We start from the raw sequence: 18474 nt of genomic DNA on the forward strand, positions 1-18474 counted from the left end.
CTTAGGTTTACCGAAAAAACCTAAGAATACACAATATTTGTGGTTTGAATTAAGTTAATATTTTCAGTTGCCTGTTGATGCTGTGCACAGCTTTATAATCCTAGAATCTACATATACATAAAAATTTCATGTGCAGCGAATTTCATCTTTTAATTAACATCAGTGTATTTTCCATAAGCAAACAATATATGTGTAGGCATTTGCTTGCCTGATTCTCAGCCGGAAGCAATATTCCCAGTGGAAGTTATTTTAAAATGTAGTGATATACATGCATATGTATTGCTCAACATACTGTATAATGACATTTATTTATTATAGGCGTGTATCAAAACAAAATCTCCATGCAAAATTGTAAAACGCTTTGAGCCACTCGTTAAACATGCACATTTAAAACGACACGTAAGCAACCGAGTATGTAAAGTAACACAGCGGTCCTGCTGTCCGCGCATCAGACTTTTTTTACGTGCCCTGCAAGTGGCCGCTAATATTGGCGGTGTCACACCTGATGCTTTGGGAGGTTGTGTTGGGAATTACCAGACACAATGAGGAATATGGACCATGTATTTACAGGGTCTTCTAAGGTGTTAAGCCCCAGTGGCCCCTACCTCAACCATCTGTGTTTGAGATCAAGGTTGTATATGGGGGGAGCGGTAGTGTAGCGGTTATCACGCTGCGCTATGAACCTAGTGACCCGGGTTCTATTCCCGCTCATGGCCAACGCCGGTGATGATTATTTGAACCGGTCCTGGGCCTGCCCTAGGTCGGCTCAGCCTCAAATGTGGACCTGGTGCGATGTGTAAACAGGAATGGTGTTGGCCACCCACCCCCTCGTGTGCTGTGTCAACCTTCATAGGCACTCACTAACAGCACTTGCCGCAACAGTCTGTTACAGGCTATACGGCAGATCTTTGTCTTTGTTATTTGGATCTCGTATCACTGGGATCTATGCAAATCTCTTTTCCCGCGCTCGGATACGTGAATGTGCGTTCCTTTGTCAATCCACTGCTGGGGTTGTTTGACCATACTTCACCACTGCTGGTGAGTGAGGGTTTGGTAAAGTCAACTTTCAAAAGTGTACGCTGTCCCAGTGGGCCGCCCCTTGGTTGTGAATAACGGTTTTCATTCCTTCACCTTGGCTTTTTTTATTGAAAAAAAAAAACCAACTCATTGTGACCTCGCAGCCACCAGGGTGTGTACAAAATTGTTTCTGTTTCTGCAAAAGAATTGCCTCATCCCACCAGAGCTCCGTGTGCGTGTCCAGACAACGTTGGTGCACCTGCTGAAGACGGTGCGACTGCTCAGGCTGCTGCGACTGCTGCAGAACCTTGACCGCTACTCGCAGTACAGCACGGTGGTGCTCACCCTGCTCATGTTCATGTTCGGTCTGCTCGCTCACTGGATGGCGTGCATCTGGTACAAGATCGGCAGAGCGGAAATCGAAACCAATGACCGTCACAGCTGGGACATCGGTGAGGGGAACGTTAAACAATGCCGTAGAATGGATAAATGCATTCAGGACTCCGGACCTCTAAAGCTCCGATATTATACTGGCAAAGATTTTGAGAAATCTATTTGTTTTTTTTCAAAATATGTATTATTCCATTTAAACAAAACAAAATGTGTCACCTGCGTCATCGGGTGGATGAGGGTTTACGACAGACATTTTATTCATGCGATCTGACCAAAAAAAGATATGATTCATAATATTGGTCACGAAAGCCTATGTGTTGAATGACCAGTGACTTCTTAAAGCACAATATGTCACTAACAGACAGTGTTTAATCACCTTTAAATCAGCTGATACACATTTTCAGGCTAAATGTGGAGATGAGCTCACGTGTGTGCGTGCACACAATCTGCGTGTGCTGTCCGACTTCAGGAATAGGTATAAACCCCAGAAACCAGTTTCAAAAACGATGTTTTAAAAAGCACAAAAAAAAGATACCACATATTTAGCCTTTCAAAGACTGCTGGGGCATTTGCTGTTAGGGAGCACCTACAAGTATTGAGGTCGGCACGGCGCATGAGTGTATCATGTGGCCAGCACAGTGGCCGGCCATCCAAGTCTCCGCAGTGCCGATGTTTAACCGCCACTCCAAATGAGGACCTGGAGTGACTCCACGTCCTCATTTCATGCTGAGTGTGCCAAAGGGAGGCTCAGGATCGTTCTGAAATCACACTCAATGTGAGCTGTGGCCGGGAATCGAACTCAGGTTTTGGTAGTGCATTGCCTAAGCTCCCGTATGCGAAGCTGCACGCACAGAATTAACAATATTGACAGTGCGAGAGTGCACGCGTCGATTTTTATCAATGATTTTGGATTTCGTTTGTCCACTTTCCCAGTTTTTCCAATCCTGAAACTCTTTTGACCTGAACACGGTGTGCCTAACTGGGCTCACAAGTGCACCTTTGAGAAGAGCATGTGCATATACAAATATAATACCTGCTAATTAGAGCATTGTCTGGTCATACAATCTCACAATTTGAAAATAGTTTGGTGAAATAATTGAGACTAATTACTGTACATCCGTTCATGGTGTTATTAACCCTTTGGATATTATCGCATAACGTTTTATAATCTGCGATGCTTATTCATTGTACGTACGTATTTCATCGCATTGCAAAAGTAACCGTCACTCGAGCGTAATGACACCGAATAATTTGCATTGTGTGAGTAGCACACCACCGTCTCGCTAACTGCTTGCTTGGAATGTGATACACAATGACAGTGCAAGCGGGCACGGTGCACTGCTAGGCAAGTCGAATCTCTGTGTCCTTGAGCAATAAGCTTTCCAGCGTACATTCAGGCTTGTTTCTCTTCTTATTGGGCGTGATGTCCAAAGTTTCTCTCTATTTTGCTCTACGGAGCGGCAGGATTGCCGAGTGGTTAACGATTTTGCCGAACAGCATGCAGATCTTGGGTTCAATTCGCGACTCGGGTGTCTTCCTGTGGGGAGTTTCAAAGTTGTTCCCCAGGTTCTGCATTGGTCGCCTCCCGGGTTCTTTGGCTTCCTCCCTGAGCTAAAACCAAAGCATCCCAAGTCTGAAAATAAAAATGACCTGAAGAATACTCGTTTGAGATTACGCGTAGCAACCTCGCCCCGACTGCGAACGGAAACAACTTTGGCAGGACCCGCTTGAAAGGGAGTTACGAGACTCGATGAGGCTTTCCTGGATAAAGAAGTAGTGTAAGAATAATAATACATAAATTGATCTAACAATGTGAATTTTATTTTTTAAACTGAATCTATTAATTTAGTCATAGCAAATCTGGGAAACTAAATCGTTCAAAGTAAATGCCAACATCATTTAAAGAGCTTATTCCACGTAACGGGAGAATTAAGTTCCTGAAGAAGCCCCCCGCAGTTGGAGCGAAACGTCTATACTTGCTGAACAACAGCATGCGGTAACACACCGCAGTGGACACAATCATCTCCGTTGCCACCATTTTAGCCAACGGTGATAATTTCACATTTCTATTGATAGGGGGCTGTGTTATTTGTTGATATTTCACGTAAGGGACCGTCCATAAATGACGTCACGCACCTAGGGGGGGGGGTCAGACATTTGTGACGATGTGTGACGAGGGGGGGGGGGTTGAGAAATGTGACGTCATGTCAAAATGCGCAAATATAGACAACACGTTCTACTTAATTAAATAGAATTTTTAAAAAATGTTTGCTCCTACAACATCAGAGTGCAGCGCCACATTAAAGACGCACTACAATGACAGTAGTTTAAAGCGATTTGAAGCATGTTTTATTTTTGGGGGGGGGGGGGGGGGCAGAGCTTTGTGACGTCATATTTGAGGGGGGGTCTGACTTTTTGTGACGCCGTGTGACGATGGGGGGGGGGGGGTCAAAACCGTCCAAAATCGCGTAACGTCATTTATAGACGACCCCTAAGTATTCATTCAACTTTTTAAATCTTAAAAGGGAAAATAGCCTGAGTTCACCCAGACCTTGAATCTAACACGTGACTTGAATATTAGAGTCAGTGTGCTCCATGGCTCGCGCATTCTGATAGTTTCCTCGAGTTGTTTGTTTCTGTATGGGCTGCATTAACACACGTGCACCACGTGTTTACATCATATAAAGACAAATAGCCCCCATATAGCCTGAACAGACTGTTGTGGAAAGTGCTGTTACCTATAAAGGCCAGCACGGCACACGAGGGGATGGGTGGCCAACACCACGCCCGGCCGCCTTTATCTCCCCAGTGGCGATGTTTACACACCACACCAGGTACTCATTTGAGGCTGAGTCGACCTTGGGGAGGCCCAGGAACCGGTTTTATCGTCACTGGTGTTAGCACAGCGCGCTAACCGCTACGCTGCCGCACTAAACACACCACACCGTATACAGTGCTGTATACATTGTATTTGAAGTCGGATAAGAAGCCATGCAGATGAGACTTCCATAATCTCTTCCGCTTCATTCAAATCAAATTCCTCTATGTTTAGTTGGATTGCAAAGAGAATGTAAGCCAGTAATAAAACACGAGCGGCAGATTATCCAACACATTTGAAAAGCATTAGAGTGGATGCCATTTATTTCTTCTTTTGTGTGTTTCAGCTGCAGACGCATTAATGTGTTGGGAGAAACGAATTGTGTTTTTTGGAGGTTTAGGCCTATTTGGACAGAATCTGTGATTGGTAAGCTTTCTGAGAAGTGGGGGGAGGGGCGGCTTTATTGGTGTCAGTGTGTATTCCATAGCGTTATTACACAAACACGTATCAGGAATTCACATTGGCTTTTGTGTGCCAAAATGAACACCACTGGGTAATCGCCAAGCTTAATATTACCTAAAATTGGAGTGCTATTTTCCCGTACATGTGTGATTTAGTTTTTACATAAAAGAAAAAAACGTATTCAATTTGTATAGCGACTAAAAAAACAGAGGTAAGAATGACACAGGCCAATTTTTTTTATTTAATTGATGAAAAAAATAACAACAAAAATGTATATCCTACAGCTAGCTTAAACAGCTATTTAATAGCGTATCCCGAATCAAACATTGTAAATATGACACGAATGTGTGACAAAGTGTTGGCAGCGGTGCACGCGTGCAAATAATAAACAACAAAAACACATTTGTCAATAACACTCCCATGAAGTGTGAAACAAATCTAACAGGCAACATTTAGGGCAATGGCGCTTCTTCATGGCATAGAGAAAGCGGCCAGAGATGAGAGTGTTCATCGTGCAATTTTCAGCGACGAATCACTCAATCTCTCTGCCCTCTCTGTCTCTCTGCCCTGAAGTCGGGCCATTGCTTAAAATTTGACTTAAATTTATGTTTTGTCATTTTTAGCAGGCGGTACTGTTGACCAATGTGTTAATGTTTTCTTCCCGTTAATTTGGGCAAATCCAACGTGAGACGTCCCAGTGGTTAGTATCAATTATTTTTCAATCAAACCGATTTCCAAAGGCTTTCCACGTGGACCCGTTTGTTGCAGGCTGGCTGCACGAACTGGGCAAGAAGCTGGAGACACCGTTCCACACCAACAACACGGGCGGAGGTCCGTCCACTCGCAGCGCCTACATCGCCTCGCTCTACTTTGCTCTCAGCAGCCTCACCAGCGTGGGCTTTGGCAACGTGTCGGCCAACACCGACGCCGAGAAGATATTCTCCGTCTGCGCTATGCTCATCGGAGGTAAGGCTGTGAGGCCAGGGGATCCATCAATCTGTCCTGCAGCCCCCCATACGTTCCGACAAAGAAGGCCCGCTTCAAAGCAGCGTTTGTATTTTATTCCACGCATGATTCGATCTAATTATAGAATAGACAAACAGGCTCATAACACAGAATAGAGGGATATTTTTTGGTGGCAACAGGCGCTTATGTGTTGGGTTTAGTCTGGTTTTATTTCGCCTGTGCTGCGTTTCACTGTTAATTTAATATATTTTTTTAAAAATATTTTTCTACTGTACATACAAACAAAATATGCGTCACAGTCGGTGACCGTAACAGACGATGTCTTGTGAAGACATTAACAACATGGAGTTGCGTATTCACCCTCTTTGCTCGTGGAAGGGAGCCATGCCAGGACTGATGAGGACCTTCCGTGTAGAGTGCTTGTTTCTAATCTACTATCTTAGCACCAATCGCACGCTGGGAAATCAGCAACCATCCATCCTCTCGCCTTATCTCTGCCTCTATACTACACGCAGTCTGCTTTCTCATTAGCCGTAAACTACTTTAAAATGCGTTAAATATGTATCCTCTCTCCACAAAGAGCAACATTTAGTAAAAATGCATTTGTTTCAACTGTTCAGCTTTATGTTATACTTTATATGTGTCGGTGCAGGAAAATTAGTTTGGGTTTTCACAGATTGGAAGGTTTCTCTTCGCTTAAAATTAAAATACAAGGCAAAAAGTATTACCACTGTACTGTCTGTGAGCGTAATGTGGGTGGTTAATATTCTTCAGCAATTAAACGACATTGAAAATAATTGTCAATTACAATTGCAATTGCAATGATAAACCCACACATAACACCCCTGGGCTTTTGATTAATTTCATAAGGTCACTTTGGCATGTACATTTTTGTTATAGTATCAATCACAATTTGTGGGATATAGGTCATAACCACATCGACACATTCGTTTGCATGGCTTAGAGAGCCGATTATCTTCATGCAATGTGTCATAACCTGTAACATTTTAACAAATTCATAATGATATATTCAGCGAATAGCATTGTGGTTAAAGGATATGAGTTCCAGTTCTAGTAAGCGATCAATAGACTTCATTGTAATCCCCTTTGAGGTTGGTCAAATAAGTACCATTTTGTGGGAAATTCCATAAAGATTGTCCTATGGGAGACACTGGTCCTCATTGCAAAAACATGACATTTCCAGCATTCATTCAGAACCAAAGGATCTCAAATGAAATCATTAGCAAGGCTATGATGCAGGCGCTCTGTTTCACAGACGAGTATAGCCTACCAGTGTGGGTAATTTTGCAGATTATTACATTTTTTGTCTAATTCAAACCCTAATGTCGGCAGACATGGCCGTGATCTTTAACGGACACTGTATGAGCAGCCAATGCCTATTTAACGGTTAATACTCCCGCAGTATTGATCAGGGTGACCGCTGTTTTCGAACCGCGATCCTCTGCAACAACAAGCGGCCAACGCACGACCTCTGGGTCACGTCACCGCCCTTGAGATGAACACCGCACCGAGCGAGCGTGTGGGTCACTTGCTATTATTCTCAACCACGCTTTCCGTTTGCGAACCCCTGGGCAGCGCTGATGCACGCGGTGGTGTTTGGGAACGTGACGGCGATCATCCAGCGCATGTACTCGCGCCGCTCGCAGTACCACACCCGCACCAAGGACCTCAAGGACTTCATCCGCGTGCACCGCCTGCCCAAGCAGCTCAAGCAGCGCATGCTCGAGTACTTCCAGACCACGTGGTCCGTCAACAACGGCATCGACACGTACGAGGTCCGTGCACTTCACACACAGCCTCGCGGACACTCCAGCGGGGAGACCGGCGCTTCTGTACCTTACCCAGCTGTGTTCGACAACTACCACACTCCAGGCGAAAACAATTCACCTTTCTACTTTTTTTCTCGCACTGCTCCACTTTTGGAGTTCCATCCTGCTGTTTCGTTTCCCGAATTCGTGTGACTTTGCTCGAGTCAAGAAAATTTGCTGGCTTTTATCGAATGTGCCTTCAGTGGAACTGTTTGTTGCTGACCGCTGGGCGGTTTTTGGCCTGTGCTCAGCAACTGTGATATAAAAAAAAAACGACAAGATCCTTATGTCCAGTAAGTTTCATTAGCTACGTGAGTGAGTGTTAAAATAGCAAGGCATCGATTAATTTATTAAAATCGATATTTATTTTGCAACGAGACATACATCAAACCTAGTATTATTATGCCCGTGTATAATTTATGAAAATTGCACGTAATTCTTTATGCAAAATTGTACGCAATGATGTTATATTTGTGTTAATGGAATGTACAAAACTATACAAAGAAGACAGAAAAAATAAAAATACAGATGAGATGGTAAATCTGAGACGAGAAATAATCGATAGAGGGGAGTGTCGGAGAGTAAACTCACAACGTTTACAATTTACAATTCGTGGGTGCGGAACGAGTAACGAATTAGCACGTTTTGTTTACGTAGCAATCCTTACTAATTGGCTGTGCAGAGTGGTGGCAGGTTTAACGACACGTTTATATCTTGACTTAAAGCTTTCGTGACTGCAGGGATTCATATTCTTTGGGTCTTTCGTCATCGCCTGATGTTTTGCTATCGAAACGTCGTAGTTTTTTGTTATTGCTTTGAACCTATCTACGTGACCTTACCAAAAGACCCAAATAATATGGACATGTTTATATTTACGCGATCTAACCAAAAAAACTCTATCATGGATAATATAGTGTTTAAAAAATGTATCGGTTCTTGAATCGGATCATAATCCCCCAAAATTATGAAATTTTCACTAAATCACTCGAGGGGGGAATCATTATATGTCTAGGGAAAGTGATAATTAGTTACATCCCCGCATTGGTGTGCCCTAGTTAAGATAACCTGAAGAGGTTGATGAATTGGCCGCAGGATCAATAGAACATGAAGCACATCCTGCCAAGTCAGTCCCCTATGACAGTAAATCACGTGAGCAAAGTGGCATTTCATTGACATTGGTCCCTAACATCATTGGCCTACTCTGTTCTTCAGGAGCGGCCAATCAGCGCACTGTAAGACATGACACATGTTTCAAAATGCTGGGCACTAATGAACTCGTATTTTTTTTTGCTATTTGGAATACACGTTGCAAATCAGTACAAATGAGATGTAATATTTTACGGAATGGCTATCACTTAAGTGTCTCATTAAACAGCATACGCAGAGGCAGATGCCGGGCAAGTGGCAGGTTTTAGTTTTTGAATTTTTAGACCATTGTTTTCCTTATATAGCCCAACGTTTCACAGCGACACAACTCTGCGTTAAACATATTCTCACTTGTAAATAATTTCATATCTGACTTCACCATCCTAACTATAGACCGATTTTTTTAATGCAGTTTTCAACACAAACATTCCCATGACAAACATTGAAATGGTATTCTTATAATGCCAAGAATATGTCATGGTTTTATTTAGCACCAAAGGTCTCCACAAAGTTTATTCAAAACGTACTGTTCATCGTGATCCCTCTGGACTATGCAATATTTTGCCAAATGAATTAAACACGTGATGTTCTCTATTTTATATATAAATAAATGTCGTCCCTTTTGCTCATCAGTAGATTAGTGGAAGAACTTGGCAAATAACGATTCACCTCTTACCCAATGATTCAGCGAAACATCACAATTAGGAGGTTCACATGTTCTTGTTCGCCCGTCTCACATGTGTGGTTGGTCGAGCATGTTCTCTCTCGTTTGCTCCTCTTGCCTAGAGGTTCACAATCGCGAATATGTTTCACGCATTGTAAACAGTCGGCTGTCGCACGTTCAATCCGACGCACACATACACATCACCAGAGCGTCGGCATCAATTGCAATGTGGGGGGGGGGGATCATACCACCCCCGACTTGTGTCACAGCGTCACACCTTCGTCCTCCTCCTCCTCCGCCAGCTGCTCAAGGACTTCCCAGACGAGCTGCGTGCAGACATCGCCATGCACATGAACAAGGAGATCTTGCAGCTTGCCATCTTCGAGTCGGCAAGCCGCGGCTGCCTACGCTCCCTCTCGCTCAGCATTAAACCCTCGTTCTGTGCCCCTGGGGAGTTCCTGATTCGCCAGGGGGATGCACTCCAAGCTTTCTACTTTGTCTGCTCCGGCTCCATGGAGGTGCTCAAGGATGACATGGTGCTTGCCATTCTGGGTGAGCTCATTTCCGAAAGCATGTATTCAACACACGTGGACATTATTGCCGGTTCAGTGGAATTGGTACGTCACGATCTTGGTGAGACGCTCCTCAAAAGAAATAACTCAAATGATGCAAAACGCAGCGGCATGGGTCTTGGAAAATAAATAAAATGCCCCCCACCCCCGTGTCCCACCCCGTCCGATTCCCACCCCTTCTTCGTAGCCTAGCGCCGAGGACCGAGTCTAAATAAATATTCTGATTCTGACCCTCTAGCCTATTGGCCCCAGTTCAGCTGCTCTGCCGGCACACGTAACAGTTACACGACTGGCAAAAAACGTGTGAATGGCTCTTTAGCTGATATAAATGTTGGTCGCTTAAGTGTTCAATGAAGTGAATATTTGCTGCTTTCTTCTGTCTCATGAAGCAACACTTTGGTGCATTCTGGAGCATTCATTAAATGGCCTAGGGAATGTTCATAGCAAGCTGGTAAAATAATGGTGGAGACCAGTTAGCGGTTACATGAATCTTTGGAGAATATACGCCGATGTACCCATTCCCTGAATTCTAAATAAGACTCTCATTAATACAACTCCACCTTGGGTCACGTAAATAATTCACCACGGACTATATATATACACACACGTGTATAAAAGACAACGATAAAGATCCCCCGTCTAGCCTGAACAGACCGAGTACCTATGAAGGCCGACATGTTACATGAAGGGGTGGGTGGCCAGCACCACGCCCGACCACCTTTGTCTCCCCAGTGGCGATGTTTACACACCGCACCAGGTACTCAATGGAGGCTGAGTCGACCTAGGGGAGGCCCAGGACTGGTTCAGATAATCGTCACTGGTGTTGGCCGTGAGCGGGAATCGAATCCGGATCGCCGATATTGTAGTGCGGTGCGCTAACCGCTACCCACATGTGCACACACACACATATTTTCTACATAAATCTAATTTTAAAAACAAAATAGGTCATGCAGTAGTTTTACCTGGATATATCCTTTTTAGTATGAAGTGAATTGCATTCTTATTTAGTTTGAAGTCATGATAAAGGCCTAGCGAATTTATCACCATATTTCACGATCTTGCAATGTCATAATCCACCTTTTAATTTTTCTTTCATTTTAACTATTTTACGGAAACAGAAAGTATAAATACAACAATAAATGCTTTCCTTTTCACCACAGCTCACTGCTACTTACAAATAGAACCCTGAAGGCTATCCACTGAAAGACAAAAATCATTCTAATAATGTACTGTAATAATTCATAACTGTTCAACAGCCAGTGTGTGTGAACAAAATACTTGCAAGCTACTTATTATATTTATAAATAACAATGGCATGGCATGGCATTTGAGGCAAGTTTTCGCAAGTAACTCTCATCCTCTGTCCGCCCAGCAGTGTAAATTGTGGGGTAAATTGTGGGGTTAATTGTGGGGTAAATTGTGGGTATCCCACTTCAAAAGGTGTCCGGCCCGCATGGAAGAGAAGACCAAATACCCTCGAGAGGGCCTCTGGAGAGCTCCCTCCCAGCAGAGGCCCTTCGGCTAACCGCTGGGTTCGCATTTGCAGGGGCTGCACCTTTACCGCTCGGTAAACACGCAGTGATTCCATCAAATCTGAAAATTACTGAAGTAAATTGCTTTTCTATGGTCTTTTGGACTAAGGCTGCAGATTGCATAGAGGTTGACCTACCTTGTGCAATGATTTACATTGCAGACACGGCCGCATTTTATAACAATGGGAATAGAACACGCAAGCTAAAAGCGTTGAGATTTTTCTGTTAATTTCATATACAGTCCTTGGTGCTACATAATCATTACTTAATAATATATCTACGCGGCGCATCATGTCACAGGTAATTCAATTTCGACATCACTCATTGATTGTGAGCAGAGGTGAATTTTCGTGGTTTGCTTTGTAAACCCTTCAAGGTTTAATTTGTACCAGTCGTACATTTCGCACTGTCCTAAATAGGAAGACATAGCATAGGCCTTATCTCCATATCGTAGCACTACGTTTTATTTTTTTCCGTAAATCACAAGCACAAAAATAAAATGAAATCTATACTTCACGTAGCAATCGATGACAAGGTGCCACGTTGGCTGAGAAACAAACTTGGTGAAAATTCTTGGATCTAATACCGTAATTGTGAGACGCATTATTTGTTTGCCCTCTGTGGTTTAAAGGGAAAAAGTTGGGTGTGCGTTTTTATCGTCACACCGATACTCTCAGCTCCTCGAGCTGAGCTGAGCTGGTTGCATGCATCTCCTTCATCGTGTCCAGACTCGTTGTGCCAGTGCCGAGATGTCCCCGTAATGTTAATTGACCCCCCCCCCCAAGGGGCTTCCTGAAATGAAAATGTAACACCTGTACGAAACACGTAATTAACAACCCAGTGGCTAATATTCTGAAATAAATTCGCATTTGAGAGAAAAAAAAACTGAATTATAACGGTGATAATACCGTAATGTTAAGCCAATGTAATATTCGTAACGGTGGTAACAGTAACAATGATCACAGATACAGGGAAGTAAATATGTGCAGGAAGGGAGCATCTCTGGACCAAGTTAAAGGGATCATTGGGTTGCTGGACCAGAACCTGGCCCCTTGGGCCATGGCCATGTGGCACTGCTCCCCTAACCCCTGGTGGTGCTGCATTGCACTCGGCAGGGCTGAGCGCTCGGGGGCTGCCACCCGTCCTGCTTTTCCCAGGATCGTCCTCTTTTTGAGGTCACTGTCATGGCAAACATAGAAGTCTTGCCAGGACATAAAAACAACAACAACAAATGTTTATTGTCAGTTGCGTAACAATAGATACATCACTCGAGATGAATGCATTTATATGCATTTCTCCAATTTTCGGGCATTGTGAGATACCCGTCTTGCCACGATAAGTCCCAGTTTTTTGTACCTCGGAGGTGGCAGCCCCAGTGAGGGCACAGGTCGTCGTCAGCACTGTGCTTTGGGCACCGGTAAGGGTTGAGTGGAAGCACAACACATCCATTTGCCACTTTTGTTCAAAGCAGCGTGGGTCATCTTGTATTACTTTAGTGCGTGCCTTCATTACCATTTGCCCAAGTCAAAAATAATGTTTTAACACCCCCCTCTGAACCACACATTGTACCAAAAAAACACGAGTGGATGAAAAGTGAACAAGGTTTAATGTCAGCCAAGAAAGTAGTATAGATTTCTTTTCAGTGAGGCTTTATTTTATTTAACATCGTTGAGTTCACCTCTCAGTGTCTGCGAATGTAGCTCGGGGTTTTTTTTCTTCTTCGCGTTCAAGCCAGTTACAAGGGGTTCCGCCGTCAACGTTTCTCTTTCCAATTTGTTATCTGATCCTCGGTACACTGAGGCAGTCTCTGCACCATGCTGCTCCACGTGTGATTACACTCAGCACGATTAGGATACCCTGTGGTTGACATCTGGCAAGGCACGCTCTAATATTCGGCAGGATAAAGTTAGAGGCTCTCTGAAGCGCACCGTAATTTGTTGCATGAAAAAAAACGATTCCACTTTATTTGCAGAATTTCCATTAATTTACATTCAGTAAGGAAAGAGAAATTAATCAAATAAATATATATATAACAAATAATACGGTTCGTGATAGCACACAACAAACTACACTGCTGAACAACATGCCATGACGAAGGTGAAACAAGGAAATAAAATATATATATCTACACAAACGTGCATACTACAGGGCATGTAGATGACAAAGACGATGTAAGCTGGAAGCAATTAAGCTCTTTGGCAATAAATCTCTTTTACACAAGTGGCCAGCCCAAGATTAACATACATATGAGGTCATGGCAAATGTCAAAAGTCAAAGCACCAAATAACTTTGTCAATAAGCCGGATTAAGTTACTGACAAACCATCTATTGAATAGCAAAAGAGCTCAATCGTTATAAGATCCATAATTGCTTAACAATGTCAAGACCTGGTGCATGGAATAAAACAAAGCAATATCACACCAACGCATCATAAAGCGGAAGTGTAAAATGTCGGATTAAGAAAATATAATTTATATAGCCAAAGAGCAAAAAATGACCTAAACTCAAATAAACACTAAAACATAATGCCAAGTCGTATATGCAAAGAATGATAGTGAAAAAGCAAGCATGCCACATTTTAGTAACGCTAATTATATCTGATTATAATGACAAGCCCAGATAACACGAAGCTACCCAGCAAGGAACAATGAAAGTGTCGCATGCGCCAGAACCGCCCACGTGCCACATTGCACCCACGTACCGCAACCCGCATTGACGTGGCGGATTGGAACGACACGGGGTGCATCGTCGAGACAGACGACCAAATCCGAAACTCGAATTATTCTTGCCGGATAAAACGCCATATTTAACCAAAAAACACCACAAAAAATGTCTAAAAGAGACAATCGAGCCAAATAAAAGCCTCCCCGAACGCCTTCAAGCCTCGAGGGGAGACCAGGGCAGGAGTCGCTTGTCACGGTGTGCACCCTGGGGCTACCGGGGATCCCCTGCCAAAAATCTCACTGAACCCAGGGGACACCACTTTAGGAAAAAACAATTAGAAAATCTAACCCCGCCGCTCGTTGAAAGCCAACCGCGACTATCCTGTTGGGGGCCTTGAAGAGCCAGGGACAAACCCAGAGCCTTCTGAGTCCGAGAATGTGGTGTCCCTTGTCCCACTGGACTGCTGGTGCTATTAAAAAAAAACATGAAAATCACTTTTCTCTAGTGAGGTCCAGTGAATAGAACCGTTATCGCTAAGTAAGTGTATATTGAGATCCATTGCCACGTCTGCAAGGAAGATCAAGGAATGTCACAGTGCACAGAATAAATGATCAATATAACGTTTTGTGGTCAGTCACTTCTCAATTTAGAATTTCATTTTATCATTCAGCACACAATGTTCTACTCTTATACCAACCATCAATGTACTTATTTTTTTACGTAAGTTAACGCATTGTTGAATCATTTTTAAAGTGTTGCACATAAACGCATTTCTCTACCACTTTAGGCGATACTGTTAACCTCTCTGATGATTTCATCACAACGCTTTTATAATTTCATTTCCCACGGCTTATTGTGAGCAATTATTCAGACCACACAATACGTTTATAATCCATGGCATCGAACCAAACATATGGATGAGTCACTGATGGATGGACAGTAATTTCATGACACGAGTGTGTGTTTGACATTCCAGCATTGAAAAGATTAATCCACAATTTGAAAACGTGGCTATTTTCCTGTCTCTCTCGGTGGTATTCACCACCTCGTGTGATGACGTGTTGCCCTCATCTGGAGCAGGCAAGGGAGACCTCATTGGCTCAGACTTGAGCAGCAAGGACCAGGTGCTGAAGACCAATGCAGATGTGAAGGCCCTCACCTACTGTGACCTGCAGTGCATCCACCTGCGGGGCCTCTACGACGTCCTTGACCTCTACCCCGAGTACTCGCACCAGTTCCACGAGGACATCCAGGGCGAGCTCACCTACAACTTGCGTGAGGGCCGAGAGGTCAGTGCGACTGCCCTTCCAACACGGCCCGGAAACCCATTAGCATGGTTGGCTGCATACGGGGTGCGAAAGAAGTTCAGCATATTTCGATTTAAAGCTTTCGTGACTGCAGGGATTCATCTTCTTGGTTCTTTCGGTAAAGTCACGTAGAATAGAAATAATAAAATAATAAAAATAATACATTAATAAAAAAATAATTCTAAAGACGTTTCGGCCACAACGCAAGCAGCCGTCCTCAGGTGAAGAACAGGTCTGTCAGACGCTGTCTGTCAGAAAGACAGTTCTTCACCTGAGGACGGCTGCTTGCGTTGTGGCCGAAACGTTATTATTTTATTATTTCCATTCTACGTGACTTTACCGAAAGAACCAAGAAGAAGTTCAGCATATATACATAGGTGCAACTGTTCCCTCTGAGTTCCCTCCAAGTGACCTTTTCCCACACAGTAAAGGGTAGCACTTTCCCACCCGTACTGCCGTATGAGAGCAATGCTCGTCGGCTGTCAGTGGGAGTCCTTCAGCCAACAATGGTGTGTGCAAGACATTGCATGGCTGCACATTTATCTCTTCAATGTAAACACAAATACAAAGAGCCCCCATATAGCCTTAACATACTGGTAGGGTAAGTGCTATTAGCGAACACCGATGAAGGCCGGCACAGCACACGAGGGGGTGGGTGGCCAGCACCACACCCGGCCACGTTTGCTTCCGTCGTGGCGATGTTTTACACTCATTTGAGGCTGAGTCGGCCAAGGGGAGGCCCAGGACCGGTTCAAACAATCGTCAATGGTGTTGTTGGCCGTGAGCGGGAATCGAACTCGGGTGGCCGGGTTCGTAGCGCAGCGAGCTAACCGCTACACTACCGCTCCCCACATACACACACACACACATTCCATGGTTATTATAGTTTTCTGCCCCCACTTGTAAACAAGGCAGAGTGAAGAGGGACATACTTGTTGTTGTTGTTGTTTTAAAAGTAGATGTGTTTCTACAGGCACAGGCGGAGGCTCAGGGGGGCGTGTTCCAGAACCTTCCGTCAATTTTGGAGGATGAGGAAGACGCCGAAGGGGGCGACGAGGACGAGTTGACGCCGCTGACTGTGCGCCGCCTCACGTTAAGGCACAGATCGGCGAGTGCGAGTCACAAACCTAATCCGTTGGCAGCAGGAGGAAGACCCCAAGTTGCGGAAAATGGGGCCTTATCCGCCGCTACAGCAATTCCAGGAAGATTAGCGATGTTAGACGGAATCCGTAGTGGCCTGAAGCCAGATAATCTGAGGCTCCCTCGAACTGTGCCATGCTGCGGCGTACCAGAGCTAAGCCCAAGGTAACGGGGATTGCTACATCATGCTGACGGAATATGAACTTATGGCCAGATTAACATTAACGTCGTACTCATAAGATATTTAGGACCTTGAAGCACCATTACGAAGAGAGGGGGCTGCTTTTATACGATGGTTGTGCTGATGGTATATTCCGTAATGTAAATTTTTGAAAAATGACATTTCCATTGAATTATTTCTCGAGGGTCAGTTGGGAAAACATTAAACTCAATCTTCCTTCACAGTGACAGTAAAGGAAAAAAACTGTCATTACTTTTAGTTAACCCTGCTTATAGGTTTTTACATGTCTAGTTCATGCAAAAACTGCAAAGGCAGCTGTCACTAAAATGATGGTGTAACTCTTCGCAAATACGATGTCTTGTTGTTTTATACACAATGTTTCTGAAAGAAAAGATGACCAAGATATTATATTGTGATTATGAAAATCCCATAATTCTGCCATTAAAAGTCAAAATAGTGATACTGATTACGAATATCTTTTTTTTTATAACATTCAGGCAATGGTTCACCCAAACAGTTTATCTCCAACGAGAGGATTTTGCTCTTAAATTAAAAAGTGCATTTTTACCACCTCTGTTATATATTTTATTAAATCGTCGAGTAATAGGCCAGTTATGCACCATTTTAATCTGGAGAGCTAAGATGAGCTGGATAATTTGTTGACATTGTATATTTGTAACCAGAATGTTCAGCATTCATCAAGTGCCTTGCATACACAGCATCATGCCGTTACGTATTGATTGCAAAAAAAAAAACAATTTGAGAATTTCACATAGCTTCATAAATTTAAATGGCATGGTGCACACCAGGGATTTGCGTATTTAGATGAGGATTAAAATGCAAATGAGGGTATTTCAGATCATTTAATATGGCCCTGCCTTATTATCTTTGAATGTGTCCTCCTATATGTTCCACTTTAGTAATGCGCCGTTTATTGCGTATCATGATTAGCAATTGTAAATTATTTTCACGCAACCTGTTGAGCCATTAAAGTTACAACAAGATGGGTTAATTTCACGGCTAAGTGACATCTGAGAGGTACGGATCTGTGCACACCACTTGTCTTATCAGCCTTTTGTTAAATATGCAAGCCTGTGTAATCGGTATGAACTCTATTGGCAACGTTCGTTCTGCGCATTCGGTGCTCGAAGGAACTGAATTATTAGGTGCCTGAAAATAAATGTCTACTTGGCTGCTGCAGTGACATTTCATACGACGTTGATCATCATGTGTCAGCGCGGTACTGGGAAATATCCAAACTATTCCATTCGGAACTGTGATGGTTGTGAACAACGTGACCACGCTGCCACCTAAGAGCTACCATACCTATCGCACGGACGGAGAGATAATGCTGAGGTCACGACTCCACATTGTGTGCTCACGGTAGGCATCACTGATTAATTTGCTAAGATGTGAACAACTGCAATAGCAAACCGCATCCCTCGTGCATTCATGGCACAATCAACTTCCATTGGCCATAACGATATTAATTGCTGCGTTTTCATCTGCCGAAGGTCCTAAGTGTATGAAATTGCACTTGATGTGCTAATTTAGTGCCTCTGCTGCCTGAATATTAACTTTGTCAATTATGCCTTCAGGCAGCGGAATTAAATGCTGATTATATTCGTGCTTACCCTGAGCAGCGCCAGCGCTGACAAGATTTATTAAAGCAATACGCGTTCGCAGAAAATTGTAAACATCTCATTGAACCCGACTTAGCCGAGGAATGAGCGGGTTACATCGTAACGCAGGCAAAACACGGTGCTTTGTTTTCACTTGAAAT

At 43.6% G+C, this 18474-nt stretch overlaps 1 protein-coding gene across 1 annotated transcript in view; it reads left to right on the forward strand.

The window, feature by feature from the left end:
- The window catches only part of LOC144940216 (voltage-gated delayed rectifier potassium channel KCNH8-like), a 77543-nt gene that overhangs the window by 56384 nt on the left and 2685 nt on the right, over positions 1–18474 (forward strand). Inside the window, exons 7-12 of the mRNA XM_078866764.1 lie at positions 1262–1469; positions 5459–5656; positions 7253–7452; positions 9598–9847; positions 15144–15352; positions 16344–16675. Coding sequence (XP_078722890.1) covers positions 1262–1469; positions 5459–5656; positions 7253–7452; positions 9598–9847; positions 15144–15352; positions 16344–16675 — 1397 coding nt within the window. The remainder of the gene's footprint in view (positions 1–1261; positions 1470–5458; positions 5657–7252; positions 7453–9597; positions 9848–15143; positions 15353–16343; positions 16676–18474) is intronic.

This window comes from Lampetra fluviatilis, chromosome 2 (genome assembly GCF_964198595.1).
Source record: "Lampetra fluviatilis chromosome 2, kcLamFluv1.1, whole genome shotgun sequence".
NCBI classification, from domain to species: domain Eukaryota; kingdom Metazoa; phylum Chordata; class Hyperoartia; order Petromyzontiformes; family Petromyzontidae; genus Lampetra; species Lampetra fluviatilis.